Below are 25,710 nucleotides of genomic sequence, written 5' to 3'. Positions count from 1 at the left end.
CCAGGCCGCCCTTGATTTTCGGCTGTGTCAATTTGTCCCAAGAGAGCCAGTGTAGGGATCGCTTGTCCAAGGAACTACCCCACCAGTACTTAGCCATGGGTGATGTGATAGTCTTGCATACTTTTTTGGTCAGCTGAAAGCAGCTCATACTATATGTTGGAATTGCTTGAGCAATGGATTTCAGTAGCACTTCCCTTCCCGCACAGGCAAGGTTGCGCTCTGACCAGCCACCAATCTTGCTGCGAATACGGTCACTGATGTGGTTGAACGTACCGCTAGTAATTCTGCCAATGGCCGTGGGCAATCCCAAATATCGTTCGGAGAACGCCTCAACTGTAATGCCAAGAGACTGTTTGAGGGTCACTCGGAGGGGCTGCTCTGTATTGCCACTGAAGAAGATGGAGCTCTTGTCTCGGTTCACAGCCTGGCCGGAACAAGTAGCGTATATATGAAGAATTTCATTGAGCCATTCTGCACTTTGGGTGTTAGCTTTGAGGAAAATAAGACTATCATCAGCAAATAATAGGTGACTAACCCAAGGTGATATTTACCTTTTCTACTTTCTTTACTTTACTTGTATGTACTGTATATAGGAGTAGTAAGTATGCTTGCTATCCTGGTCACCGGCCACAGAGCGATCACAATCGGGAGACCCATGTCATCCATGTGCTCCAATATGTACCGGGCTGCCCAAGTTTGCATCTCCAAAGACACAAAATCTCAATACAACAGCAATATAAATCTGAATAATTAAAACAATAACAAATGGTCCGGAATTAAAATAATTGTTCAAATCACAAATGAATACAAATGAATAAAATGAGAGTCTATCTCTCATACATTTGCCACTAGTACTCAATGAGATCATTACGAAGCTGGGTGTGTGTGGCATTGTCCTGAATCTTCTGTTTGGTCTCAAAAAATGAATTGATCTGATCTGGATTCCTGGCAGGCTTGACACGACTACCAATATTTTCATAGTAAAAATCTAAGTTTACATCCCTCTCATTCTCGATGATTATGTTGTGGAGAATTACACATGCAGTCATGATATTTGAGAGGAGTTTCTTATCCCAGAAGCAAGCAGGACGTCGAACAATGGCAAACCGAGTTTGGAACACACCAAAGAAGCAAACCAAGTTTTCCACTAGCTAGCTGAGCAAAAAGATATGACCTATGCAATACATTTATATCATTGAGAGACCTCGGCCATCCAAAGAAGCAATGCCAAATCCATAGATCATGTGAAACCATGGCTTCAAGAACAATAGTGGGTGTACTGCCCGGCCCAACCCTTAGGGCAGTTCTTCCCCTCCAATGCATGCAATCCACACTTCCAAGCATGCCCGCCCATCATCTTGCTTCATTCATCACCATAAACTTCTTTGTGTCCTCATTAGGAGCTCGGAGATACCCGTGACCAAAAATCTGGATCAAAAGCTTAGCAAACAGTCGCACGCATTTTAGCGTGGTATTTTCTCCAATGCAAAGATACTCATCGGTGTAGTCAGCTAGAATGCCATATGGTATCAATCTCATTGCCGCCGATATCTTTCGGTATGAACTCAAGCAATCGGGCGGCATCCCTCCAGCGAATGAAGAACTGTCAATTTTGCTTGCAAGCTTGAACAATGCAAAGAAACCGCATATGTCCAAACCCGTCGGCCTCCCTCAGCTGGACCCGCCTAAACATCACCGACCTGCCCCACACACCCTCCCGCAAGCGGGTTAATCGCACAGGGTCACACCCTCCCCTGACGTGTGTGACGCTCGTTCCTCTCACATGCATGCGTCTAGGGTTAGGGATTCAGTGGTGTCGGATCCGGGAGCTGGTTCCACGGGTGGCAGCTTTGGTGATTCATTATGGATGAAGAAGTTTTCATACTGGTCATCGTCGACAATCACCTCGACGAGTCCCCTATCACTCGTCACTATTTGTGTTCTCCCACTCTCTCCGCCCGGATGAACGGATGATATGGTTTCGAGTTTTTAAGCTAACTGGTTGTCTTTTGTTTTTTAGGAGAGCTAACTGGTTATTTGAAGCTTTTACAATTTTGAGTTTTTAAGAGCTAACCAATCTGAATTTCACTCAATTTTTGCGGAGTTGCCAGCAAACCTTAGAACCGTACTCAATAATTGACCGCGAGCACGTGCGTGCAGTACTGTGCAAGACCGAGCCGTGCCATGTGAAACTACACCTTTCTGTTGTTGCTGAGAAACTAGACTGTTGACATTGGCGCAACGAAACCCTCCAAAAAAAAGAGACATGGACGCAACGACTGCCGCTGCGCTAGCCCGTATCTTTTGTCAGCCCTCCTCTAGCCAACTACTATAGCTAGCTTTTTTTTATTGAGAAACACTACTATAGCTAGCTAGACTGCTAGAGGCTACCATGTCACGCTTACGGGCTCTTCTCGTGAGAGACCCAACTGAAGTCCAAGTCCCTACTATCTTGCACACACGCAAGGAATGCATTTGCTAGCACCACACGCTATCTTATTTGAAATAGAAAACGGGAAAAAGTTGGCAACGAAGGAATGCCTTAAAATGCCCCGGCCTATGGGCAAAATGGAAGAGGGATAAAGTATTTGGGTTGATTTATATTACAGTTTACCCGGAAAAAAGATTTATATTACAGTATGTAAATTAGGAGAAACCCTCTTTTCCGAAGAAAATTTGTTGCTTGGCAAGTTTTTTTTTTTGGACGGAGTGGCCAAGAATTATGTACTGGCCAAAATGTTTCTCCAAATACACATCGGCACATTGGTCAAATAGGTTACACCACCATCGGTCCATGTGACGGGTAGGTAAGCCCAGAAGTAGAGGGAGCTTCTCCATGATTACATGTACTGTGTACGTTACTGTTGGTTCTCCCCTCCAAGGAGGATCTTCCTAGTCCGTCTCCTGAAGCTTTGCAGGGCAGGCTAGCCTAAGAGAAATGTGGATAAATAAATGTGAAATGTGCCATTAGTCTATTGACTCAAACTGAGTCATGCTTTATGCTAATAACTTGGGAGTTGATCGTTTTAATCCCAACGTTGATAAACAATTTTTTACATGGGTTTTTTTTTGCAAATGGACAAATTGACTAGCTTGTGGCCTAAGTCGATCAATTTTTCTTTGAAGAAATCGATCAATTTTCTAGTCGTTAGCCTAAAGCGTGCAGTCAGTCTGAGTTAAAGGACAAAGGCCACGAGTCCGAGCCTATTGAACACAGACTCTTGTGGCCTTTAATTATTTTTATCTTTTAGGCTGTCACGGCAGCTACATGGTCAGTTTTCCCTTCCGAATCGGGCTTGACCTTATTTTGTCAAATTAACGAGTTTATGGCATAAATCGATCAATCTGAGTTGTTGGTCTACAACATGCAATTCGATTGGGTTAATTGACTAATGATACATTTCACTTGATAAATAACAGGTTAACCTGAGAAAGCATGGAAAGTTAGCAGGGGCAGGGGTTGGGGCACATTTGACCACGTCATCAATAACGAATAGGAGGCCCATCACCTCCACATGAACCAGCGCTCTTCCAACTAGCGTGCTCCACTCCACCAAAAAAAGGGAGTACATGCGCAGTGCAACATTTTCTCTCGCAGCCGGTCAGGTTGTCAGATACTAGGATCCTCTTGCTTTGCAATGTTCCCAAAACGGAAGTTGGACCAACAGTGACAGGTTCACGATCCGGGGATGGTCTTCTCCCCCAGCGTCCCAGTGCAACAACAGTCTGTGTACTGTGTCTGTTGGACGAAAAATGTTGGGCAAAGAGCTCTCTTCTCTAGTAGGCACCAGACCACGAGACCACTGCGAGAGCTCCCAAATCAAACAAACATGGCTCTCCCTATTTCATAACGTAGTATCTATAGATTTTTTTCTTTAAAAGTCAATCTTTAAACTTTGATCGTGTTCATAGAGAAAACTTTCCACATTTAGGATACCAAATGCAATATCGTTACATACGTCATGAGATATATTTTCATAATGTATTTGTTTGGTGTTATAGATACAGATAATTTTCTCTATAAACTTGATCAAAATTTGCTAAGTTTGACTTTAGAAAAGATCAATATGTACTATATTATGAAACGAATGGAATAATAAGAAACGCATGGATAACAAAAAGCACACGGAAAGCAAAAACTTTCGGTTACTTAACTAACATTTAGCAAATGTCTGAAAACTTGAATTTTCTACTAACAAAAACTGCTGTCTCAAAAATTACTACCACTTTGCTTAAAAGTCAGGTCAGCCGCCGACACATAGTGAGATCTTTTCTTTTCGAAGCGCAAACTCCCTACTCTTCCTCACGCGAGAGAAGACATGCAACTTGCACTTCTCTACTCGTTATTCTACTTATTACCAGAGAAGAGGCAAAGAAAGGTAATCTGCGAGGTTGTAAGAGTATTAAAGGGGAACACAGCTGAAGGATCGCTTGGAGTCTAGAGAATTTGTGAGTAGACCTACTAAATATTTTAGCACAACCTAGAGGTCTTACCTATATTAGTTCTTGGCAGATTTAAAGCTTACCTAGTAGTTGCCTAAAACAAATCTACGAAAGAGTAAATCGTGAAAACATAACTAGCAAGTAAGGTCAATGGAGTGAGGTAAGAGTTTTTTTTTTCTGAAGCCCGGAAGTGGAACAATAGTTCTACAACATTTCTTCATATATAAACAAATATGTACATATAATACAAGAAGAAATGACAGAAAATAAAGCATCCTATACCAAGATGGAAACATCATGTGTCAAATATTGATATTTGAGCTAATCAAAATTTGAAGGTAGTCCAAATTCTTGCTCTTGACTCTATGTTGAAGAAGAGTAAGATCCTCCTTTAAAAGAAATATCCAAGAATTGAGTGTCGGGATTCCCATTCTGAAAATCTTGCAATTTCTTTGGTTCCAAATATTCCAACAGCCTAGAATAATGATGTCCAGGGAAATTTCTTTTGAAGGTCTTTAATAGCGAGAGTGATTCCATTAAAAAGAGAAATACCCGTTGGTTTATAGGGAAGGATGGTCTGCCAGAAACTTTGTACAGAAGTACAGTTGTATGAAAGATGCAACACACAACTTGCTTATTTCAAAGAACATAGTTGTAGCAATCAAGGACACCACAACCATGCAGCGAACAACACCACTAACCTCTCAGAACAAATACCTTCTCCAACAACAGTCCAACAAAATATAGCAGTTAAAAAAGGCACCACCAACAGTGGGAGTACTTATTTAAGAAAACAAAAACTTGGCCCACGCATCCACAAAGCTAGCTAGGGGCAGTCCTTTCCGATTTGGGGGTTTCCGGTGACATTCACCGCAACGCCGGGAGGAAACTTGAGCTTACCGCATAAGTTGTTGTCGGCGGCATCAAACACCTTGAGATTGAGCAGCCCAGAGACGTCTGGCAGCGGCCCGCGGAATTGATCGCCTGCCACGTGGATCTCGACGAGGCTAGTCATGCCGGCGACGAAATCTAGAAACCCATTGTACATGCCGAGGCCAATAGAATACTGCTGCCTGCTAATGTCGAGGAACTTTATCTTGCTGTTCTTGGCGAAGGACGAGGGCAGTCCGCTCTTGAGATCATTCCTCGCTAAAGAGAGGCTCTCAAGGACAGGGAAAAGGGTGGTGTTGCCGAAGTAGGCCGGGAAGCGGCCATAGATGGTGACGTTGTTGGCCAAGAAGCTCCCCCATTATAACCCAGTTGTCGTCGAGGACCACGGTCTCCAGCGCGGGGAAGGAGCGGAAGAAGGTCTCTGGCATGCCCATGAAGGAATTGGACTGTAGGTTGAGGGTCGTCAGGTAGGTGAGAGGCCTTGGGAGGATCGGCATGTCGTCGCCCAGGCGGTTGAAGTTGAGGTCGAGCTCCGTGAGGTACCCGAGGTCGACGAGGTCGGTGCCGGAGAGAGTGCCGGAGAGGCCGGCGCGGCTGGCGTTGATGGCGACGACGTGCGAATCTTTGTCGCAGCGGACGCCTGGCCAAGTGCCGTCGCATGGATCCGCCGACTTGACGCCCCACCCGAGCGACCTGTCCGCGCCGGTAGACTTGGCGATCGCTTGCATGGCCGCCATCTCTATGCCGTCCGTGCGCGCAGCGGCAGAGAGACTTGAGACGCCATCGACACCAAGCGTGACGAGCAATAGGATCACGGCTATTGACATGTTAATTTATCTAAGCTAACTGATGATGAATAGAGAAGGGATTCTTCCACCGATCGATACAACGCATCTGCCTCTCGCACCCTCGACCACTTATATGGTCATCTTGCATCTTGTATTGTTTATGGCATGTGCTGCTACCAAATCAAGAATTTCCATATTTTCGCACTATTAACGAAATCTCTATCATCAATCAATAAAATGAAAACAACTACAATTCCGATTGATATATGCTACTACTACATAGTACAAATCTTTTGCACATATCTCCACGTTATGGCGTGTGATATATGCTACCAAAAGTGCCTAGTCCATACCTTTTTACACATAATAATCACGTTCAATTTGATTAAAGTTAATATCGCCATCAGTACATGAACTTGCACACCCTCGCAAAAAAAAAGTACATGAACTTGCACAACATAAACAGATCCATACAAGTTGCATAGTAGACATCCGTGAGCCACTGGCAGGTGCGGGGTACGACGTCCTAGGGTGGACTAACGAAATGAAATGACATTAATAATAAATATAAACATGTTGTGTCATGCCGACCCGCGTGCCCAGCCTCATGGCCCAAACAGGCCCATGATGTGCCGCGTGCCAGGCACGACCCGTTTAGCCCGTGCCGTGCCAATTTCACGTCGCGCCATGCTAGTGTGGTAACAGGCCGGCCCGGTTTGCACGACCTAAATGGCTAGGTTTGCGTTGCACCTACTGCTCAGGCAAAATTGGTGCTCGTTGCAATGGTGGGAAACACAAACCAACTTCATGAAGAATTTTTAAAAATTACACAAAATTTCAAATAACAGAAAAGTAAAACACATGAAAAATATTAATTGGTATTTTTGCGCCTTACCAACATGACCATAAGTTTTGATCGTATATGGACCGGCTTCTTGTATAATCCCTTTCCATCTTAGGCACAGCGAGTTTATTATTTTTCTTAATTTCTTTTGGATTTCTTCTTGTCAACTTAGAGGGCAATTTTGATGACGGACGATCAGAAGCGATAGTCGCTTTAGTATTAGAAATTATAGATAAAGATAAATGTAAACAGGTTGTGTCATGCCGACCCACGTGCCCAACCTCATGGCCCAAACACGTCCCCTGGCGTGCCAGGCACGGCCAGTTTACCCCCCTTCCGTGCAGACACATCCCGTTTACCCCTTTGGTGGCAATTTCACGTCGTGCCATGCTGGCATGGTAAGCCGGCCTGCACGGCCCAAATGACCAGGTTTGCTTTGCACCGACAGCTCAAACCAAATTGGTGCTCGTTGCGATGGGGAAACACGAACCAACTTCATTTTGTTCAAAAAAATAAAAACCTCGTGTGTCCTTGACAGCTCAGCTTACCGACACGACGCCAACCACCTCATCGGTGAATCAAGAGTAGTCACGCCTTTTCGGCTCGTCAGCGACTGGCTGCCGCTGTTGGTGAGCCGTTGGCGGGTGCTGGAGTACGACGTCCTAGGGTGGACTAACGATACGAAACGAAATGACATAATAGTAGCGTAGATATACGTCCAACCATTGCGACGGATGAGGACCAGACAAACTACCCACGCAATCACATACTCCTTCCGTCTCATAATGTAAGACGTTTTGCGAGTTATAAATTTAAACATGCCTGGAATAGACAAGAGTGTGTTACGACGATTATTGATAATAACCGGCCCGTACGTGTGCGAGTAGTAGAGTACATGCATGCATGATATGATGAAACATTAATTAATTACGAGTACTAGCTAGCATGCAAATCCGACATTGGGATTTCCATCAAGGGTGACCGCCGTCCCGGGGGCGAACTTGGGGTGTCCACAGAGGTCGTTGTAGGATGCATCGAAGACGCGGAGGTTGACAAGCTTGGTAACGTCTGGGAGGGGCCCGAAGAAGCCGCTGTGATCCAAGTGAGCCTCCACAAGGTTGACCATGTCGGGGATGAACAAGTCGAGGCGGCCGGTGATCTTATCTCGGTCGTTGTGCTGGCCACCGACATCTAGGTACTTGATATTGCTGTTAGCGCCGAAACCGGTGCTGACGGCCCCAGACATCCTGTTCCTCGCGAGGGCGGGGAACAAGGCGACGTCGCCGAAGAAATTGGGGAAGTTGTCATATACGGAGGCGTTGTTGGCGGAGAAGCTACGTAGGGCGGAGCAGGTGACAAGGTCCCGCTGATCCCACAATAGTAGCATGTCGTTGTTGTCGAGCGCGATCGCCTCGAGGGCCGGCAGGGCGGCAAAGAAGCCGCCGAGGATTCTTGTCAAGGAGTTGGAGCTGAGATCGATGTTGCGGAGGTGCCGGTGAGGCGTCGGCAGGAGCGGGAGGTGGCCGATAAGGCCGTTGAAGCTGAGGTCGAGGTTGGACAGGAACGTGAGCTTGCCTAGGTCGGATCCGTTGAGAACACCGTGGAGGCCGGCGTGGGTGACGACGATGGAGGTGACGCGGCCGATCTCGTTGCAGCTCACGCCCATCCAGGTGCCGTCGCACGGGTCGGATGAGGGGACGGCCCACCCGATGGACTTGGCGATGGCTTGCATGGCCTCAGCGTCACCGCGGCCCGCGGGCACGTAGACCGCGCCCCATGGGAGGCCGATGAGGACGATGGCCATGACGAGCACTCGCATCGGCAAATTTGACAATTTTGACCTTGGGACGAAATCAATTCACGGAATGAACCACCCATAAAACTATTTCACAGCACTGGCCCTTTTGTGTAGCGCCCGCCACGCAGGCGCCACACTCTAGGGTGCAATGCCCAGCCCTGGGGCGTTGCACGCCTGTCCACCGTGGCAGCCCTTGGGCCCGCACCCAGTAGTGCAGCGCCTCCGAGCTAGGCGCCACACATGTAATGTGCAGTGCCCGGCCCGTAGGCGCTGCATTGTGACTTAGATGCCAGCCGCCCCCTCCCCCTCCCCCACCCCACCCATTCGTTCCAGGAGTTACAGAACAGGCGCGCCGGCGGCTTGCTCCTCTCCCCCTCTCAATCCCCTCTCCCAAATCCTTCAGATCCGACGATTTGGTCCGTGCATTTCTTCACCAATCCATCCTAGAAGGTACTCTCCTCCGATCCCCTTCTTTCTATCCATAGAAAATATGATATTTTGAAGATTTGGGGAATCCTTGTTTGATTAGATTAGATTTGAATCTTGCATGTATTAGAACTTTGCATGTATTACAACCCTTGTTTGTTTGATTTGTGGAACCCTAGTTTAGTTTATGGAAGAGTTATTTGTATGAAGTAGGCATAGTTTATGGAAAAGTTATTTGTATGAAGTAGGCCTAGTTATTTGTGAAATCCTAGTTTTTAGTTTTGTTTGATTTGATATGGTTGGATACATAGATTGGTACGGTTGCATCTAGTAGGCGTACTTTAGTTTATTTGTATTCAAAAGATAATCGTGTTGACAAGAAAGCTTTCTTTCAAAATTGTTAGGATGGTTTGGCTTCTCGATGATCACTGGGACAAACAACACCGGTCGTACGCTATGGCGGTGGAGCAGCGGGTAATAATGAAAGTGGCCTGTTTTATAAATTTCGTATTTATTTCAAACACAAATGCCCCATATGTAATGTTATGAATTGTTTGTTTGTAGGCGCTTGCACCTTTGAAGCTTCGTTCTCACGGGGTCACCCTTGGGTGGATGCGCTATGATGAGCGATACACACCGTATGTAAGGGAGACAGGACTTCTCCCTTTCATTCATATGGTCAGACGGTCAATGCCACCCAACAATGCTCCAGCACTCACCGTGCTTATTGATCATTGGCGGCCGGAGACACATAATTTCCATCTACGGACCGAGGAGATGACCATGACGCTCCAGGATATTGCTATGATCACCGGTCTTCCTATCGATGGGAATCCTCTATGTATGAGCACCGATTCCGATGGGTGGCGCGCGCAGATGCATGCCCTTATCGGTATGGTTCCTCCAGAGCCTCCGGAACCAGCAGCAGAAGACAAGAAGAAGGAAAGAGTCGCAGCCGGTGCTACTTTCATGTGGATTACTGAGCACTTTGGTACTTGCCCACCGGAAGCTGATGAGGACACGGTCAAGACATATGCTCGTGTCTACATGTGGTATGTGATATCCAGGACTATGTTTGCTGATGGCACAGGCAAGAATGCTCCATGGATGTGGCTGAAGGCGTTGACCGTCTTCGATAGCAAATGGAGTTGGGGTTCGGCGACACTGGCTTACTTGTATAGACAGGTATGAAGTTGTTTCCTTTTCACTTCATTGGTACATTATGAATGCGATCTTGCTCTTAACTGAATCATGTTCTCTTTAATGTGCAGTTGGACGAAGCCTGTTGTAGGTCATCTGGAGGTATTGGTGGTTGTTTGCTCGCACTTTCCATATGGAGCTGGGAGCATTTGCCAGTTGGATGTCCGAAGAAGGTGAAGTACGATGATTGGGACGACAAAGGCAACCTACTACGACTACCCACTTGGGCTTACAAGTGGGATGTGTTAAATGAGACGACAGATGATCCCTCGGTCATGTACAAGTTGTACCAGAGCGAGCTTGACGCGATCACGCCTGAGCAGGTGAATTGACATTGCATAAATGATTATGATGCTTCTATTGCAAGTCGATATCAATTTTGCATTCTATCCCATTTTGCAGGTGATATGGGAGCCGTATGGAACAGGAGATAGTTTTGGTAACCCTTTAGAGTTTAGGCTGAATCCGATGTGCACTAGGGATAGGGATCTCTGGTGTATGCGGTGCCCACTCATATGCAACTGGGCGGTTGAGCTTCACCTCCCACATCGAGTGCGCCGTCAGTTTGGTTTGTTCCAGGCACATCCGCCGGAGTGGGAGGACACGGACAAGTTGCTACATGCGTAAGATATAATTAACCTTGAGTACTTAGCAGCTTCTCGGCGGTTTCGATGCTACTAATATTATGTTTCTAACTTGCAGGTTGGATAGGAAAAGGCAGCGGAAGATTAAGGATTGGGACAAGCATCACAGAAAGTATGTCGTACAGTTTGCGCTTAGTGTGGAGAAAGCTAGGGCTGGAAAAGGAGTCCAGCTTCGTGAGCACTGCCCTGTAGTGTTCAACAACTATCTCATATGGTTTCTTGCAAGTACCCGTGTGGAGGTATGCAAGCCGGCGTATGCTGAGGAGATTTTGGAAGAACCCACTGTTTTTGATGAGGTAGCCCAACACCAGTACAACGCATTAGTCAGGAAAGGCAACTCAGTGATCCCTTCAGCTCCAATGATGAACTTTGTGGTATTTTCTCTCTTTGCTTTTCATTCACACTATTCACATCTTCGCTTGCCTAACACGTTAATACCATTTCTGTTCATAGCGTGCCCAGATCAAGAAAGCAGCTGATGAGACCGAGACTATTCTTGAAACAACCCCGGCTGGCAAAAGCGATGGAGAAGGTGCACTTCGAGCATTCATCAAGGTTCACATCTCCTTCAAACTAGCACTTAACATGTGTTTCTATGTTCGATGTCTCATTCACTTGTACATGTTGCAACGCCAGGGCCAAAAGTTAAGGCAGCTATCAAACCTTTTTGGTTGTCGTGACCCCGAGTATGTATCAACAGAACGGTCTAGGTCGGCGACACCATCAGATCCCGCTTCGGGCCAGAGCCATGGTGATCATTTGGAGGATGAGGATGTGGGTGTGGTCACCCAAGAGGTATGGCATGAGCATGTATATCCAATTGTTGATGCATTGCTAACTATATCCTCACACACGGTCTTTCCATATCTTCTGTTGATGCATAGGTTGCTGATGATATGACCTTGGGGACGTACCAGGTTAGGTCTGCATACAGGCTAAAGCCTAGGATGGGAATCAACAAGTACACACCTGAAGACTTCACCCAAAGAGGCAAAAGGACGGTCGGCACCTCGCGGATGTCGGCTTTGGATGACTATTTGGATGACGATGTCGATGACGTGGAGGAACCGGAGCCGTAGCAGGAGCGTGTTCCTCTTCCTAGGAAGGTGAAGAAGTTAGCCAGCAAGAGGGGGGGGGGAGCAGCCAAAAAGCGCTCAATGAACTAGCTCTATTTGTAACTAGCTCTTCTTAGGAACCAGCCATCGTCCTTTATTTGTAATGTCGGTGAACTTGGAGTTGTTATGTCGGTGAACTTGGAGTTGTGGTAGCTCTATGTTGAACTTGATCCTCTTTCTATGTCTTAGTTATGTTGAACTTGGAGTTGACGTCTTAGCAGTGTTGAACTTGATCCTCTATGTTGCACTTGTTGTCTTAATAATGTTCAACTGTGACTATTCTTGTTGTCTTAGCAAAGTTTCTGACTGCTTATTCTAGGAAATGTTGCAATGTACCTGATAATGACCAAGTTTACAAGCTACAGCCGCTGCAGCGCCTAGCTTGGAGGCGTCACACTGTATAGTGCAGCGCCTAGCGCTGAGGCGTTGCACCCTTGGGCTGAGCTAAGTAGAGAGCAAACATTCTGTTTGTGTAATAACCCATATTTTTTGGTTATTAATTTAAATTAAGGTGAGTAATTAAATTTCTATTATCTGTTTAACATAAAATATTTGAGCAAATAAGATATGCTAGATTATTGATTCAAGCGATTAAAATAGAACTGTCATTTTTGCATGCATAAAATATTAGATGGATATAATTACACACTAAGTAAGTATGTATATGTGCACATAGACTAGCATCTATGCACTCACGTTATGGCATTAGCATGCAAAGTAATACAAATTAGTGAATAGTACAGGCTAGCTAGTAATGAGAAGATGGCCAAATACTAGAAGATGTGCATGCATGTAATGATGAGAATGCACACGTATGTACTATCCTTACAAGCTAAGTAAAATCCTATGCATGAGAGAGGCGACGTGGCTTCACATCAATGGAGTTGTGTTATGTTTGGCCAAGGGAGATGTGATAGTCGGAAGATATTTATCTGCATGGACACATGCATACATGCGCTGGCAGCATAGGAATGGCTAGGAAGCTCGAGCCATCTACGTGGAATTGCTACATGGTCAGGTTCAAGGGCCAGTTGTATTTCTTCACTGGAAGGGGCGTCGGCTAGTGACTTTTTACCAACTCAAAAGGTCAACCTGAAGGGTCAAGGGCCAAAGGGTCACTGCGGCTAGATATTTGAGTGTGCTTAGGTTGTGCTCGCTCCCTATATATAGTTGTTTGCCGCTGCTGCTCACTTCGCACCTCACACACTATTGGGAGAAGGAGAGAGACGCATAGAACCTGAGTTCAGATGAGAGGGCAGAGCGAGGAGGAGATGTTGCATCCACTGCATAGAAGGGATAATCACGCTGTATATGCTATGTGTAGAACATAAATATACTATGATAACTGATGCGGCGTTATATACCGGCGGTCGATCGGAGGAAATATTTATCTGATGCCATGAAGAATAATTTCTAATACCTAGGCAAGTAGCTGCTTTGCTAAACTCCCTGATCTCGCCTTATTGTTGTCTTCCTTGATTATCTAGTAATATTATCGCACCTTGATCCTTGTTGATCCTTGTTGATCCTTGTTGATCCTGTGTTGATCCTTGAGAGAGGGATGTGTTTTCCTCATAATCCATTTGTTGACGGAATCGGAGTATTTTGGAGGAACTTATGAAAAGTCATGAGTGTATTGTCTTTGACTAATATTTCAATGATCCTATCATTGATTCAAACATACATCCATCTATATTGGTGTCGCGACGGCAAACATATTGTACCGGTCACAGTTCAGGTATGGGACTGTCTGAGTTCTCCGCTAAGGACGGACCTTGTTCAGGAACGTGTCGGTGATGGATCCGTAGGAGCGACCAACATCAGTAGGTCCAGGCGTCCGGGTCTTAGTGGATACAAGAGCTCTGCTTTTCTAGAACCTGTGTGGTTCTAGTCGAGGCTGTCGACGTCGAAGTACCCCTCTTAAGAGCGTAAAAGTGTGAAATTTCACCCCTGTGACTCCCGGGTTGGGAAGCTTGCGGTCATGTATAATGCCAATAATTTCTTGGTCCATTTTCATTATATCCGGTTATGATGTTCTTTTACCTATTTCCAATGAAATTGGCCCTAGCAATTTGTCACGTTATTTATGCTCCTTTAGATACAGTCAACCCGTTGTTACTGTATCAATATCCTTAAATTCTACTCTTGTTGAATAGTGAAGTACCTACTTGCTGAGTATGACTTGTCGTACTCACCCTTACTTTCTCTGTTGTTTTCTAGATGCAGACAATGTAACTTAAGCATGCCGAGAAGATGTCGTCGAAGAATAGGTTGGACCAATGGGTGGGAAACGACTAGAGAATATCATTTATTTTGGCTATCTGTAAATGTAAAGGAATTTGTATAGTTAATATATGAGCTTTTGTGATCCACTATTGGTTAATGCCTGCTTTATCATGCCTTGCGTGACTATAGGCCTCTGGTCTATAGGCGCGCGGCGGCTGTCTCGGCTAGGCCCGGTCTTGGGGCGTGACAGATTGCAAGCTACAGCCGCTGCAGCGCCTAGCGTGGAGGCGCCACACTGTACAGTGCAACGCCTTGCTCTCTGCTTAGCTCAGCCCAAGGGTGGAACGCCTCAGGGCTAGGCGTCACACTGTATAGTGGAGCGCCTAGCCCTGAGGCATTGCACACCTGGGCTGAGCTAAGCAGAGAGCAATTACTTTGTTTGCAAGCTACAGCCGCTACAGCGCCTAGCGCGGAGGCGCCACACTGTACAGTGCAACGCCCGGCAGTTAGGCGTTGCATTGTACAGTGTGGCGCCTCGGTGCTAGGCGCTGCAACGGCTGTAGGTTGCAAACAGAATGTTTGCTCTCTGTTTAGCTCAGCCCAAGAGTGCAACGCCTCAGCGCCAGGCGCTGCACTATACAGTGTGACGCCTAGCGTTGAGGCGCTGCACTCCTGGCTGAGCTAAACAGAGAGCAAACAAAGTGTTTGCAACCTACAGCCGCTGCAGCGCCTAGCTTCGAGGCGCCACACTGTACAGTGCAACGCCCCAGAGCTAGGCGTTGCACCTGTACTTAGCAAATTTTTTGGCACATGCACACATATTCCGATGAGGAGAGATAGTAGTTCACGACACATAGCAAGCAAAGAACTGTGACACATAGTAGTTCACAATACATAGTACTTCACGACACATAGTAGATCATGACACATACTAGTTCATAATACATAGTACTTCACGACACATAGTAGATCACAACCAAATCGAGGAGGACAGATAGTAGTTCATGACACATAGTAGTTCACAACCAAATCGAGGAGGAGAGATAGTAGTTCATGACACATAGTAGTTCACAACCATATTCCGATGAGGAGAGATAGTAGTTCACGACACATAGCAAGCAAAGAACTGTGAAGACAACATATGCACAAAGTACTTCACGACACATACTAGTTCATAATACATAGTACTTCACGACACATAGTAGATCATGACACATACTAGTTCATAATACATAGTACTTCACGACACATAGTAGATCACAACCAAATCGAGGAGGACAGATAGTAGTTCATGACACATAGTAGTTCACAACCAAATCGAGGAGGAGAGATAGTAGTTCATGACACATAGCAAGCAAAGAACTGTGACACATAGTAGTTCACAATACATAGTACTTCACGACACATAGTAGATCATGACACATACTAGTTCATAATACATAGTACTTCACGACACATAGTAGATCACAACCAAATCGAGGAGGACAGATAGTAGTTCATGACACATAGTAGTTCACAACCAAATCGATGAGGAGAGATAGTAGTTCACGACACATAGCAAGCAAAGAACTGTGACACATAGTAGTTCACAATACATAGTACTTCACGACACATAGTAGATCATGACACATACTAGTTCATAATACATAGTACTTCACGACACATAGTAGATCACAACCAAATCGAGGAGGACAGATAGTAGTTCATGACACATAGTAGTTCACAACCAAATCGAGGAGGAGAGATAGTAGTTCATGACACATAGTAGTTCACAACCAAATCGAAGAGCATAGTTTAGAGGATAACACGATTATCGTCCACAAGCAAGTTGAAGATGACATAGCTCTATTGCGTAGAGCAAGGCCCCTTTCCCTTCTTCTTCTTCTTCCTCTCTTCTTCCTCTTCCTCCTCCCTTTTCCTTATGAGGTGGGCCTCCTTAACCACCCTCTCCATGAATATCTTATCCTCCCTCTCTTTTTTTTCAGCTGCAATTGCCCAAAGCTTCATGGTTCCTTCTTCAAAATCCTTTTGACGCTTCTTCTGTGCCTCCTCACATTTCCTCACCAATGCTTTCTCCCTAGCGCGCATCGCATTTGACGCTCTCTCTTTTGCCTTCCTCTTCTCCTCAAGCTCCTCTTCCTTCTTCTTCTTTAGCTTGGCTGCATCCTCCTCTCTAAGCTTCTTCGCAGCCTTCTCCCACCATCCCGCCATCTCATCTTCGCCATCCTCCTTCATTGTTGGTTTGTTGGGTTGGGAAGCCGCCATACCTACAATGAGTGAAACATAATGGTTAGTAAAGACAATACAAACAAATGGAAGCACATGTAAAAGAAGAACATATGAAAAAGAAGAACATATGAAAAAGAAGAACATATGAAAAACAAGAACATTTGAAACATTATAGTTAGTGAGCAACATACGGAAATGGTCCATCGAGGTATCCAAACATTCCTCTATAACGACCTTGCCCTTGTCCATCACCACGGACAAGTCCATCACCAAGGCCAAGACCATCACCACAGCCAAGACCATCACCACGGCCAACACCACCACCACGAGCTCTACCACCACCACGGCCTAGACTACCACCACCACGGCCTCTTGTAAGTCCTAGTTGCCGACCTCTTTGTTGCCTAGATCCTCTTTGACTAACACTTGGTTGGCTTGGCACTTGTTGGCTACCACTTGGTTGGCTTGGCACTTGTTGGCTACCACTAGGTTGGCTCCCACTTGGTTGCCTTGGCACTTGTTGGCTACCACTAGGTTGGCTCCCACTTGGTTGCCTTGGCACTTGTTGGCTACCACTAGGTTGGCTCCCACTTGGTTTCCTTGGCACTTGTTGGCTACCACTAGGTTGGCTCCCACTTGGTTGCCTTGGCACTTGTTGGCTACCACATTGTTGCCTTCGCACTTGTTGGCTACCTCTTGGTTGGCTTGGCACTTGTTGGCTACCACTTGGTTGCCTCCCTTGTGTAGCTCCTTGTTGGCTAGTGCTTGCATCATTTTTCTTGGACCTTTTCCTTAGTTTCGTACATTTTCTTTTGTTGTGGCCATGACCTTTGCATTCCCCACAACGGGAGCTCTCACGAGGCTCTTGGAATTGATCGTTTCCCGCTTCGCTGCGGCCACCATGGCCCCATCCATCCATGTCGCCTCTAAGACGCTTTGTTTTACGTCTACCCCGTTTAACAACCTTCAACTCCGGATCCGGCCATAGTTGAACTCCATGGTACTCCGGCCATTGTGATTGGTCAAAGTATGGGTGAAAGCGGGGAGCCCATGTTTTCTTGACCGTCATGATTGAGAACTCCAACTCCCTCACGGTGCGTGGGTGATTGATGTCCACATTTCTAATGCAACCGGCGGTATACAAATGTGAGCATGGGAGATGAAGCAACAATGGCCTCCCGCAAGAGAAATCACATTGTGTTAAAGACACCTTGAAAGCCCGACCTCCATGTTGCCGGCCATCGTTTGTGGTTGCTCCTGGCTCTTTCACTTCATACTTCCACTCTTCGTTGTCATATAATATAGCTTCTTCTGAGTCCGCCTTTCGTGATTGAAATTCTAACCATTCATCAACCTTGGGTGGGAACTGAAGGAAATATGCCCTAGAGGCAATAATAAAGTTATTATTTATTTCCTTATATCATGATAAATGTTTATTATTCATGCTAGAATTGTATTAACCGGAAACATAATACATGTGTGAATACATAGACAAACAGAGTGTCACTAGTATGCCTCTACTTGACTAGCTCGTTAATCAAAGATGGTTATGTTTCCTAACCATGGACAAAGAGTTGTTATTTGATTAACGGGATCACATCATTAGATGAATGATCTGATTGACATGACCCATTCCATTAGCTTAGCACCCGATCGTTTAGTATGTTGCTATTGCTTTCTTCATGACTTATACATGTTCCTATGACTATGAGATTATGCAACTCCCGTTTGTCGGAGGAACACTTTGTGTGCTACCAAACGTCACAACGTAACTGGGTGATTATAAAGGAGCTCTACAGGTGTCTCCAAAGGTACATGTTGGGTTGGCGTATTTCGAGATTAGGATTTGTCACTCCGATTGTCGGAGAGGTATCTCTGGGCCCTCTCGGTAATGCACATCACTTAAGCCTTGCAAGCATTGCAACTAATGAGTTAGTTGCAGGATGATGTATTACAGAACGAGTAAAGAGACTTGCCGGTAACGAGATTGAACTAGGTATTGGATACCGACGATCAAATCTCGGGCAAGTAACATACCGATGACAAAGGGAATAACGTATGTTGTTATGCGGTCTGACCGATAAAGATCTTCGTAGAATATGTAGGAGCCAATATGGGCATCCAGGTCCCGCTATTAGTTATTGACCGGAGACATGTCTCGGTCATGTCTACATCGTTCTCGAACCCGTAGGGTCCGCACGCTTAAGGTTTCGATGACAGTTATATTATGAGTTTATGAGTTTTGATGTACCGAAGGAGTTCGGAATCCCGGATGAGATCGGGGACATGACAAGGAGTCTCGAAATGGTCGAGACGTAAAGATCGATATATTGGACGACTATATTCGGACATCGGAAAGGTTCCGAGTGATTCGGGTATTTTTCGGAGTACCGGGTAGTTACGGGAAAGCAATGGGCCTTGCTGGGCTTTAGTGGGAAGAAGAGAAAGGGCCAAGGGGCTGCTGCGCCCCCCCTCCCCTCTAGTCCGAATTGGACTAGGGAAAAGGGGGCCGGCCACCTTTCCTTCTCCTCCACTTCCTTCTCCCTTCCTCCCCTCTTGGTGGACTCCTACTAGGACTTGGAGTCCTAGTAGGACTCCACATCCTGGCCGCACCAATTGCCTTGGCCGGCCTCCTCCTCCTCCTCCATCCTTTATATATTGAGGCAAGGGGCACCCCATGAACACAAGTTGATCTTCGTGATCGTTCCTTAGCCGTGTGCGGTGCCCCCTTCCACCATAGTCCACCTCAATCATATTGTAGCGGTGCTTAGGCGAAGCCCTGTGACGGTAGAACATCAAGATCGTCACCACGCCGTCGTGCTGACGGAACTCATCCCCGACGCTTTGCTGGATCAGAGCCCAGGGATCGTCATCGAGCTGAACGTGTGCTAGAACTCGGAGGTGCCGTAGTTTCGGTGCTTGATTGGTCGGGCCATGGAGACGTACGACTACATCAACCAAACGCTTCCCTTGTCGATCTACAAGGGTACGTAGATCACACTCTCCCCTTCTCGTTGCTATGCATCACCATGATCTTGCGTGTGCGTAGGAATTTTTTTGAAATTACTACGTTCCCCAATAGTGGTATCAGAGCCTAGGTTTTATATGTTGATGTTATATGCACGAGTAGAACACAAGTGAGTTGTGGGCAATATAAGTCATACTGCTTACCAGCATGTCATACTTTGGTTCGGCGGTATTGTTGGACGAAGCGGCCCAGACCAACATTACGCGTACGCTTATGCGAGACCGGTTCTCCCGACGTGCTTTGCACAGAGGTGGCTTGCGGGTGACAGTTTCTCCAACTTTAGTTGAACCGAGTGTGGCTACGCCCGGTCCTTGCAAAGGTTAAAACAACACCAACTTGACAAACTATCGTTGTGGTTTTGATGCGTAGGTAAGATTGGTTCTTGCTTAAGCCCGTAGCAGCCACGTAAAACTTGCAACAACAAAGTAGAGGACGTCTAACTTGTTTTTGCAGGGCATGTTGTGATGTGATATGGTCAAGACATGATGCTAAATTTTATTGTATGAGATGATCATGTTTTGTAACCGAGTTATCGGCAACTGGCAGGAGCCATATGGTTGTCGCTTTATTGTATGCAATGCAATCGCGCTGTAATGCTTTACTTTATCACTAAGCGGTAGCGATAGTCGTGGAAGCATAAGATTGGCGAGATGACAACGATGCTACGATGGAGATCAAGGTGTCGCGCCGGTGACGATGATGATCATGACGGTGCTTCGGAGATGGAGATCACAAGCACAAGATGATGATGGCCATATCATATCACTTATATTGATTGCATATGATGTTTATCTTTTATGCATCTTATCTTGCTTTGATTGACGGTAGCATTATAAGATGATCTCTCACTAATTATCAAGAAGTGTTCTCCCTGAGTATGCACCGTTGCGAAAGTTCTTCGTGCTGAGACACCACGTGATGATCGGGTGTGATAGGCTCTACGTTCAAATACAACGGGTGCAAAACAGTTGCACACGCGGAATACTCAGGTTATACTTGTCGAGCCAAGCATATACAGATATGGCCTCGGAACACGGAGACCGAAAGGTCGAGCGTGAATCATATAGTAGATATGATCAACATAGTGATGTTCACCAATGAAACTACTCCATCTCACGTGATGATCGGACATGGTTTAGTTGATTTGGATCACGTGATCACTTAGAGGATTAGAGGGATGTCTATCTAAGTGGGAGTTCTTAAGTAATATGATTAATTGAACTTTAATTTATCATGAACTTAGTCCTGGTAGTATTAGCATATCTATGTTGTAGATCAATAGCTCGCGTTGTTGCTTTCATATGTTTATTTTGATATGTTCCTAGAGAAAAATTGTGTTGAAAGATGTTAGTAGCAATGATGCGGATTGGATCCGTGATCTGAGGTTTATCCTCATTGCTGCACAGAAGAATTATGTCCTTGATGCACCGCTAGGTGACAGACCTATTGCAGGAGCAGATGCAGACGTTATGAACGTTTGGCTAGCTCAATATGATGACTACTTGATAGTTTAGTGCACCATGCTTAACGGCTTAGAATCGGGACTTCAAAGACGTTTTGAACATCATGGACCATATGAGATGTTCCAGGAGTTGAAGTTAATATTTCAAGCAAATACCCGAGTTGAGAGATATGAAGTCTCCAACAAGTTCTGTAGCTAAAAGATGGAGGAGAATCACTCAACTAGTGAGCATGTGCTTAGATTGTCTGGGTACTACAATCGCTTGAATCAAGTGGAAGTTAATCTTCCAGATAAGATAGTGATTGACAGAATTCTCTAGTCACCATCACCAAGTTAGTAGAACTTCGTGATGAACTATGATATGCAAGGGATAACGGAAACAATTCCCAAGCTCTTCGTGATGCTGAAATCGACGAAGGTAGAAATCAAGAAAAACATCAAGTGTTGATGGTTAACAAGACCACTAGTTTCAAGAAAAGGGCAAAGGAAAGAAGGGGAACTTCAAGAAGAACATCAAGCAAGTTGCTGCTCAAGTGAAGAAGCCCAAGTTTGGTCCTAAGCCTGAGACTAAGTGCTTCTACTGCAAAGGGACTGGTCACTGGAAGCGGAACTACCCCAAGTGACTGGCGGATAAGAAGGATGGCAAAGTGAACATAAGTATATTTGATATACATGTTATTGATGTGTACTTTACTAGTGTTTATAGCAACCCCTAAGTATTTGATACTAGTTCAGTTGCTAAGATTAGTAACTCGAAACGGGAGTTGCAGAATAAACAGAGACTAGTTAAGGGTGAAGTGACGATGTGTGTTGGAAGTGGTTCCAAGATTGATATGATCATCATCGCACACTCCCTATAATTTTGGGATTAGTGTTGAACCTAAATAAGTGTTATTTGGTGTTTGCGTTGAGCATGAATATGATTTGATCATGTTTATTGTAATACGGTTATTCATTTAAGTAAGAGAATAAATTGTTGTTCTGTTTACATGAATAAAACCTTATATGGTTACACACCCAATGAAAATAGTTTGTTGGATCTCGATCGTAGTGATACACATAATCATAATATTGAAACCAAAAGATGAAAAGTTAATAATGATAGTGCAACTTATTTGTGGCACTACCGTTTAGGTCATATTGGTGTAAAGCGCATGAAGAAACTCCATGCTGATGGGCTTTTAGAATCACTTGATAATGAATCAGTTGATGCTTGCGAACCATGACTCATGGGCAAGATGACTAAGACTCCGTTCTCCGGAGCGAGCAACTGACATATTGGAAATAATATATACTGATGTATGCGGTCCGATGAGTGTTAAGTGTTGGGAAACGTAGTAATTTCAAAAAAATTCCTACGCACACACAAGATCATGGTGATGCATAGCAACGAGAGGGGAGAGTGTTGTCTACGTACCCTCGTAGACCGAAACGGAAGCGTTGACGCAACATAGAGGAAGTAGTCGTACGTCTTCCCGATCCGACCGATCCAAGCACCGTTACTCCGGCACCTCCGAGTTCTTAGCACACGTACAGCTCGATGACACTCCCTGGGCTCCGATCCAGCAAAGCTTCGGGGATGAGTTCCGTCAGCACGACGGCGTGGTGATGATGATGATGTTCTACCGACGCAGGGCTTCGCCTAAGCACTACAACGATATGATCGAGGTGGAATATGGTGGCAGGGGGCACCGCGCACGGCTAAGGAACGATCACGAAGATCAAATTGTGTGTCCTAGGGTGCCCCCTTGCCTCCGTATATAAAGGATCCAAGGGGGGGGGGTGCGGCCGGCCCTAGAGGAGGCGCGCAGGAGGAGTCCTACTCCTACCGGGAGTAGGACTCCCCTCCCTTTCCTTGTCCAAGTAGGAGAGGTGGAAGGAGAGAAGGAAAAGGGGGGGCGCCGCCCCTCCCTCCTTGTCCAACTCGGACTAGGGGGAGAGGGGGCGCGCGACCTGCCCTGGCAGCCCCTTCCTCTTCTCCACTTTAGTCCCATGAGGCCCATTAACCCCCCGGGGGGTTCCGATAACCCCCCGGTGCTCCGGTTTTATCCGAAACTTCCCCGGAACACTTCCGGTGTCCGAATATAGTCATCCAATATATCAATCTTTATGTCTCGACCATTTCGAGACTCCTCGTCATGTCCGTGATCACATCCGGGACTCCGAACAACCTTCGGTACATCAAAATGCATAAACTCATAATAACTGTCATCGTAACGTTAAGCGTGCGGACCCTACGATTCGAGAACAATGTAGACATGACCGGGACACGTCTCCGGTCAATAACCAATAGCGGGACCTGGATGCCCATATTGGCTCCTACATATTCTACGAAGATCTTTATCGGTCAGACCGCATAACAACATATGTTGTTCCCTTTGTCATCGGTATGTTACTTGTCCGAGATTCGATCGTCGGTATCCAATACCTAGTTCAATCTCGTTACCGACAAGTCTCTTTACTCGTGTCGTAATACATCATCTCACAATTAACATATTAGTTGTAATGCTTGCAAGGCTTATGTGATGTGCATTACCGAGAGGGCCCAGAGATACCTCTCCAACAATCGGAGTGACAAATCCTAATCTCGAAATACGCCAACCCAACATGTACCTTTGGAGACACCTGTAGAGCTCCTTTATAATCATCTAGTTACGTTGTGACGTTTGGTAGCACACAAAGTGTTCCTCCGGCAAACGGGAGTTGCATAATCTCATAGTCATAGGAACATGTATAAGTCATGAAGAAAGCAATAGCAACATACTAAACGATCGGGTGCTAAGCTAATGGAATAGGTCATGTCAATCAGATCATTCAACTAATGATGTGATCTCGTTAATCAAATAACAACTTTTGTCATGGTTAGGAAACATAACCATCTTTGAATTAACGAGCTAGTCAAGTAGAGGCATACTAGTGACACTCTGTTTGTCTATGTATTCACACATGTATTATGTTTCCGGTTAATACAATTCTAGCATGAATAATAAACATTTATCATGATATAAGGAAATAAATAATAACTTTATTATTGCCTCTAGGGCATATTTCCTTCAGTCTCCCACTTGCACTAGAGTCAATAATCTAGATCACATCACCATGTGATTAACATCTATAGTTCACATCATCATGTGATTAACACCCATAGTTCACATCGCCATGTGACCAACACCCAAAGGGTTTACTAGATTCAGTAATCTAGTTCACATCGCTATGTGATTAATACCCAAAGAGTACTAAGGTATGATCATGTTTTGCTTGTGAGAGAATCTTAGTCAACCAGTCTGCCACATTCAGATCCACATGTATTTTGCAAATTTCTATGTCAACAATGCTCTGCATGGAGCTACTCTAGCCCACTTTCAATATGTATCTAGACCAAGACTTAGAGTCATCTAGATTAGTGTCAAAACTTGTATCAGCGTAACCCTTTACGACGAACCTTTTTGTCACGTCCATAATCGAGAAACATATCCTTATTTCACTAAGGATAATTCTGACCGCTGTCCAGTGATCTACTCCTAGATCACTATTGTACTCCCTTGCCAAATCAGTGCAGGGTATACAATAGATCTGGTATACAGCATGGCATACTTTATAGAGCCTATGGCTGAAGCATAGGGAACATCTTTCATTTTCTCTCTATCTTCTGCAGTGGTCGGGCATTGAGTCTTACTCAACTTTATACCTTGTAACACAGGCAAGAATCCTTTCTTTGCTTGATCCATTTTGAACTTCTTCAAAACTTTGTCAAGGTATGTGCTTTGTGAAAGTCCAATTAAGCGTCTTGATCTATCTCTATAGATCTTAATGCCCAATATGTAAGCAGCTTCACCGAGGTCTTTCTTTGAAAAACTCTTATTCAAGTATCCCTTTATGCTATCCAGAAATTCTATATCATTTCCAATTAGTAATATGTCATCCACATATAATATCAGAAATGCTACAGAGCTCCCACTCACTTTCTTGTAAATACAGGCTTCTCCAAAAGTCTGTATAAAACCAAATGCTTTGATCACACTATCAAAGCGTTTATTCCAACTCCGAGAGGCTTGCACCAGTCCATAAATGGATCGCTGGAGCTTGCACACTTTGTTAGCTCCCTTTGGATCGACAAAACCTTCTGGTTGCATCATATACAACTCTTCTTCCAGAAATCCATTTAGGAATGCAGTTTTGACATCCATCTGCCACATTTCATAATCATAAAATGCGGCAATTGCTAACATGATTCGGACAGACTTAAGCATCGCTATGGGTGAGAAGGTCTCATCGTAGTCAATCCCTTGAACTTGCCGAAAACCTTTTGCGACAAGTCGAGCTTTGTAGACAGTAATATTACCGTCAGCGTCAGTCTTCTTCTTGAAGATCCATTTATTCTCAATTGCTTGCCGATCATCGGGCAAGTCAACCAAAGTCCATACTTTGTTCTCATACATGGATCCCATCTTAGATTTCATGGCTTCAAGCCATTTTGCGGAATCTGGGCTCACCATCGCTTCTTCATAGTTCGTAGGTTCATCATGATCTAGTAGCATGACTTCCAGAATAGGATTACCGTACCACTCTGGTGCGGATCTTACTCTGGTTGATCCACGAGGTTCAGTAGTATCTTG

The 25,710-nt window shown here is 45.2% G+C and overlaps 1 protein-coding gene across 1 annotated transcript; it reads left to right on the top strand.

Annotated features, from left to right (window-relative positions):
- Positions 1–9,078: 9,078 nt before the first annotated feature.
- LOC125554549 lies at positions 9,079–12,113 on the top strand. Its single transcript, XM_048718073.1, has 8 exons — positions 9,079–9,214; positions 9,595–9,664; positions 9,755–9,868; positions 10,100–10,375; positions 10,462–10,713; positions 10,970–11,010; positions 11,231–11,408; positions 11,919–12,113. Exons 2-8 carry the CDS (start codon positions 9,596–9,598, stop codon positions 12,111–12,113), a joined length of 1,125 nt encoding a protein of 374 aa, XP_048574030.1. The 5' UTR covers positions 9,079–9,214; position 9,595.
- The last annotated feature ends 13,597 nt before the right edge of the window (positions 12,114–25,710 follow it).

The sequence above is a fragment of the Triticum urartu genome, chromosome 4 (assembly GCF_003073215.2).
Source record: "Triticum urartu cultivar G1812 chromosome 4, Tu2.1, whole genome shotgun sequence".
NCBI classification, from domain to species: domain Eukaryota; kingdom Viridiplantae; phylum Streptophyta; class Magnoliopsida; order Poales; family Poaceae; genus Triticum; species Triticum urartu.
Note: the sequence above shows the minus strand (reverse complement) of the source record. Positions and strands in the feature narration are given on the sequence as shown.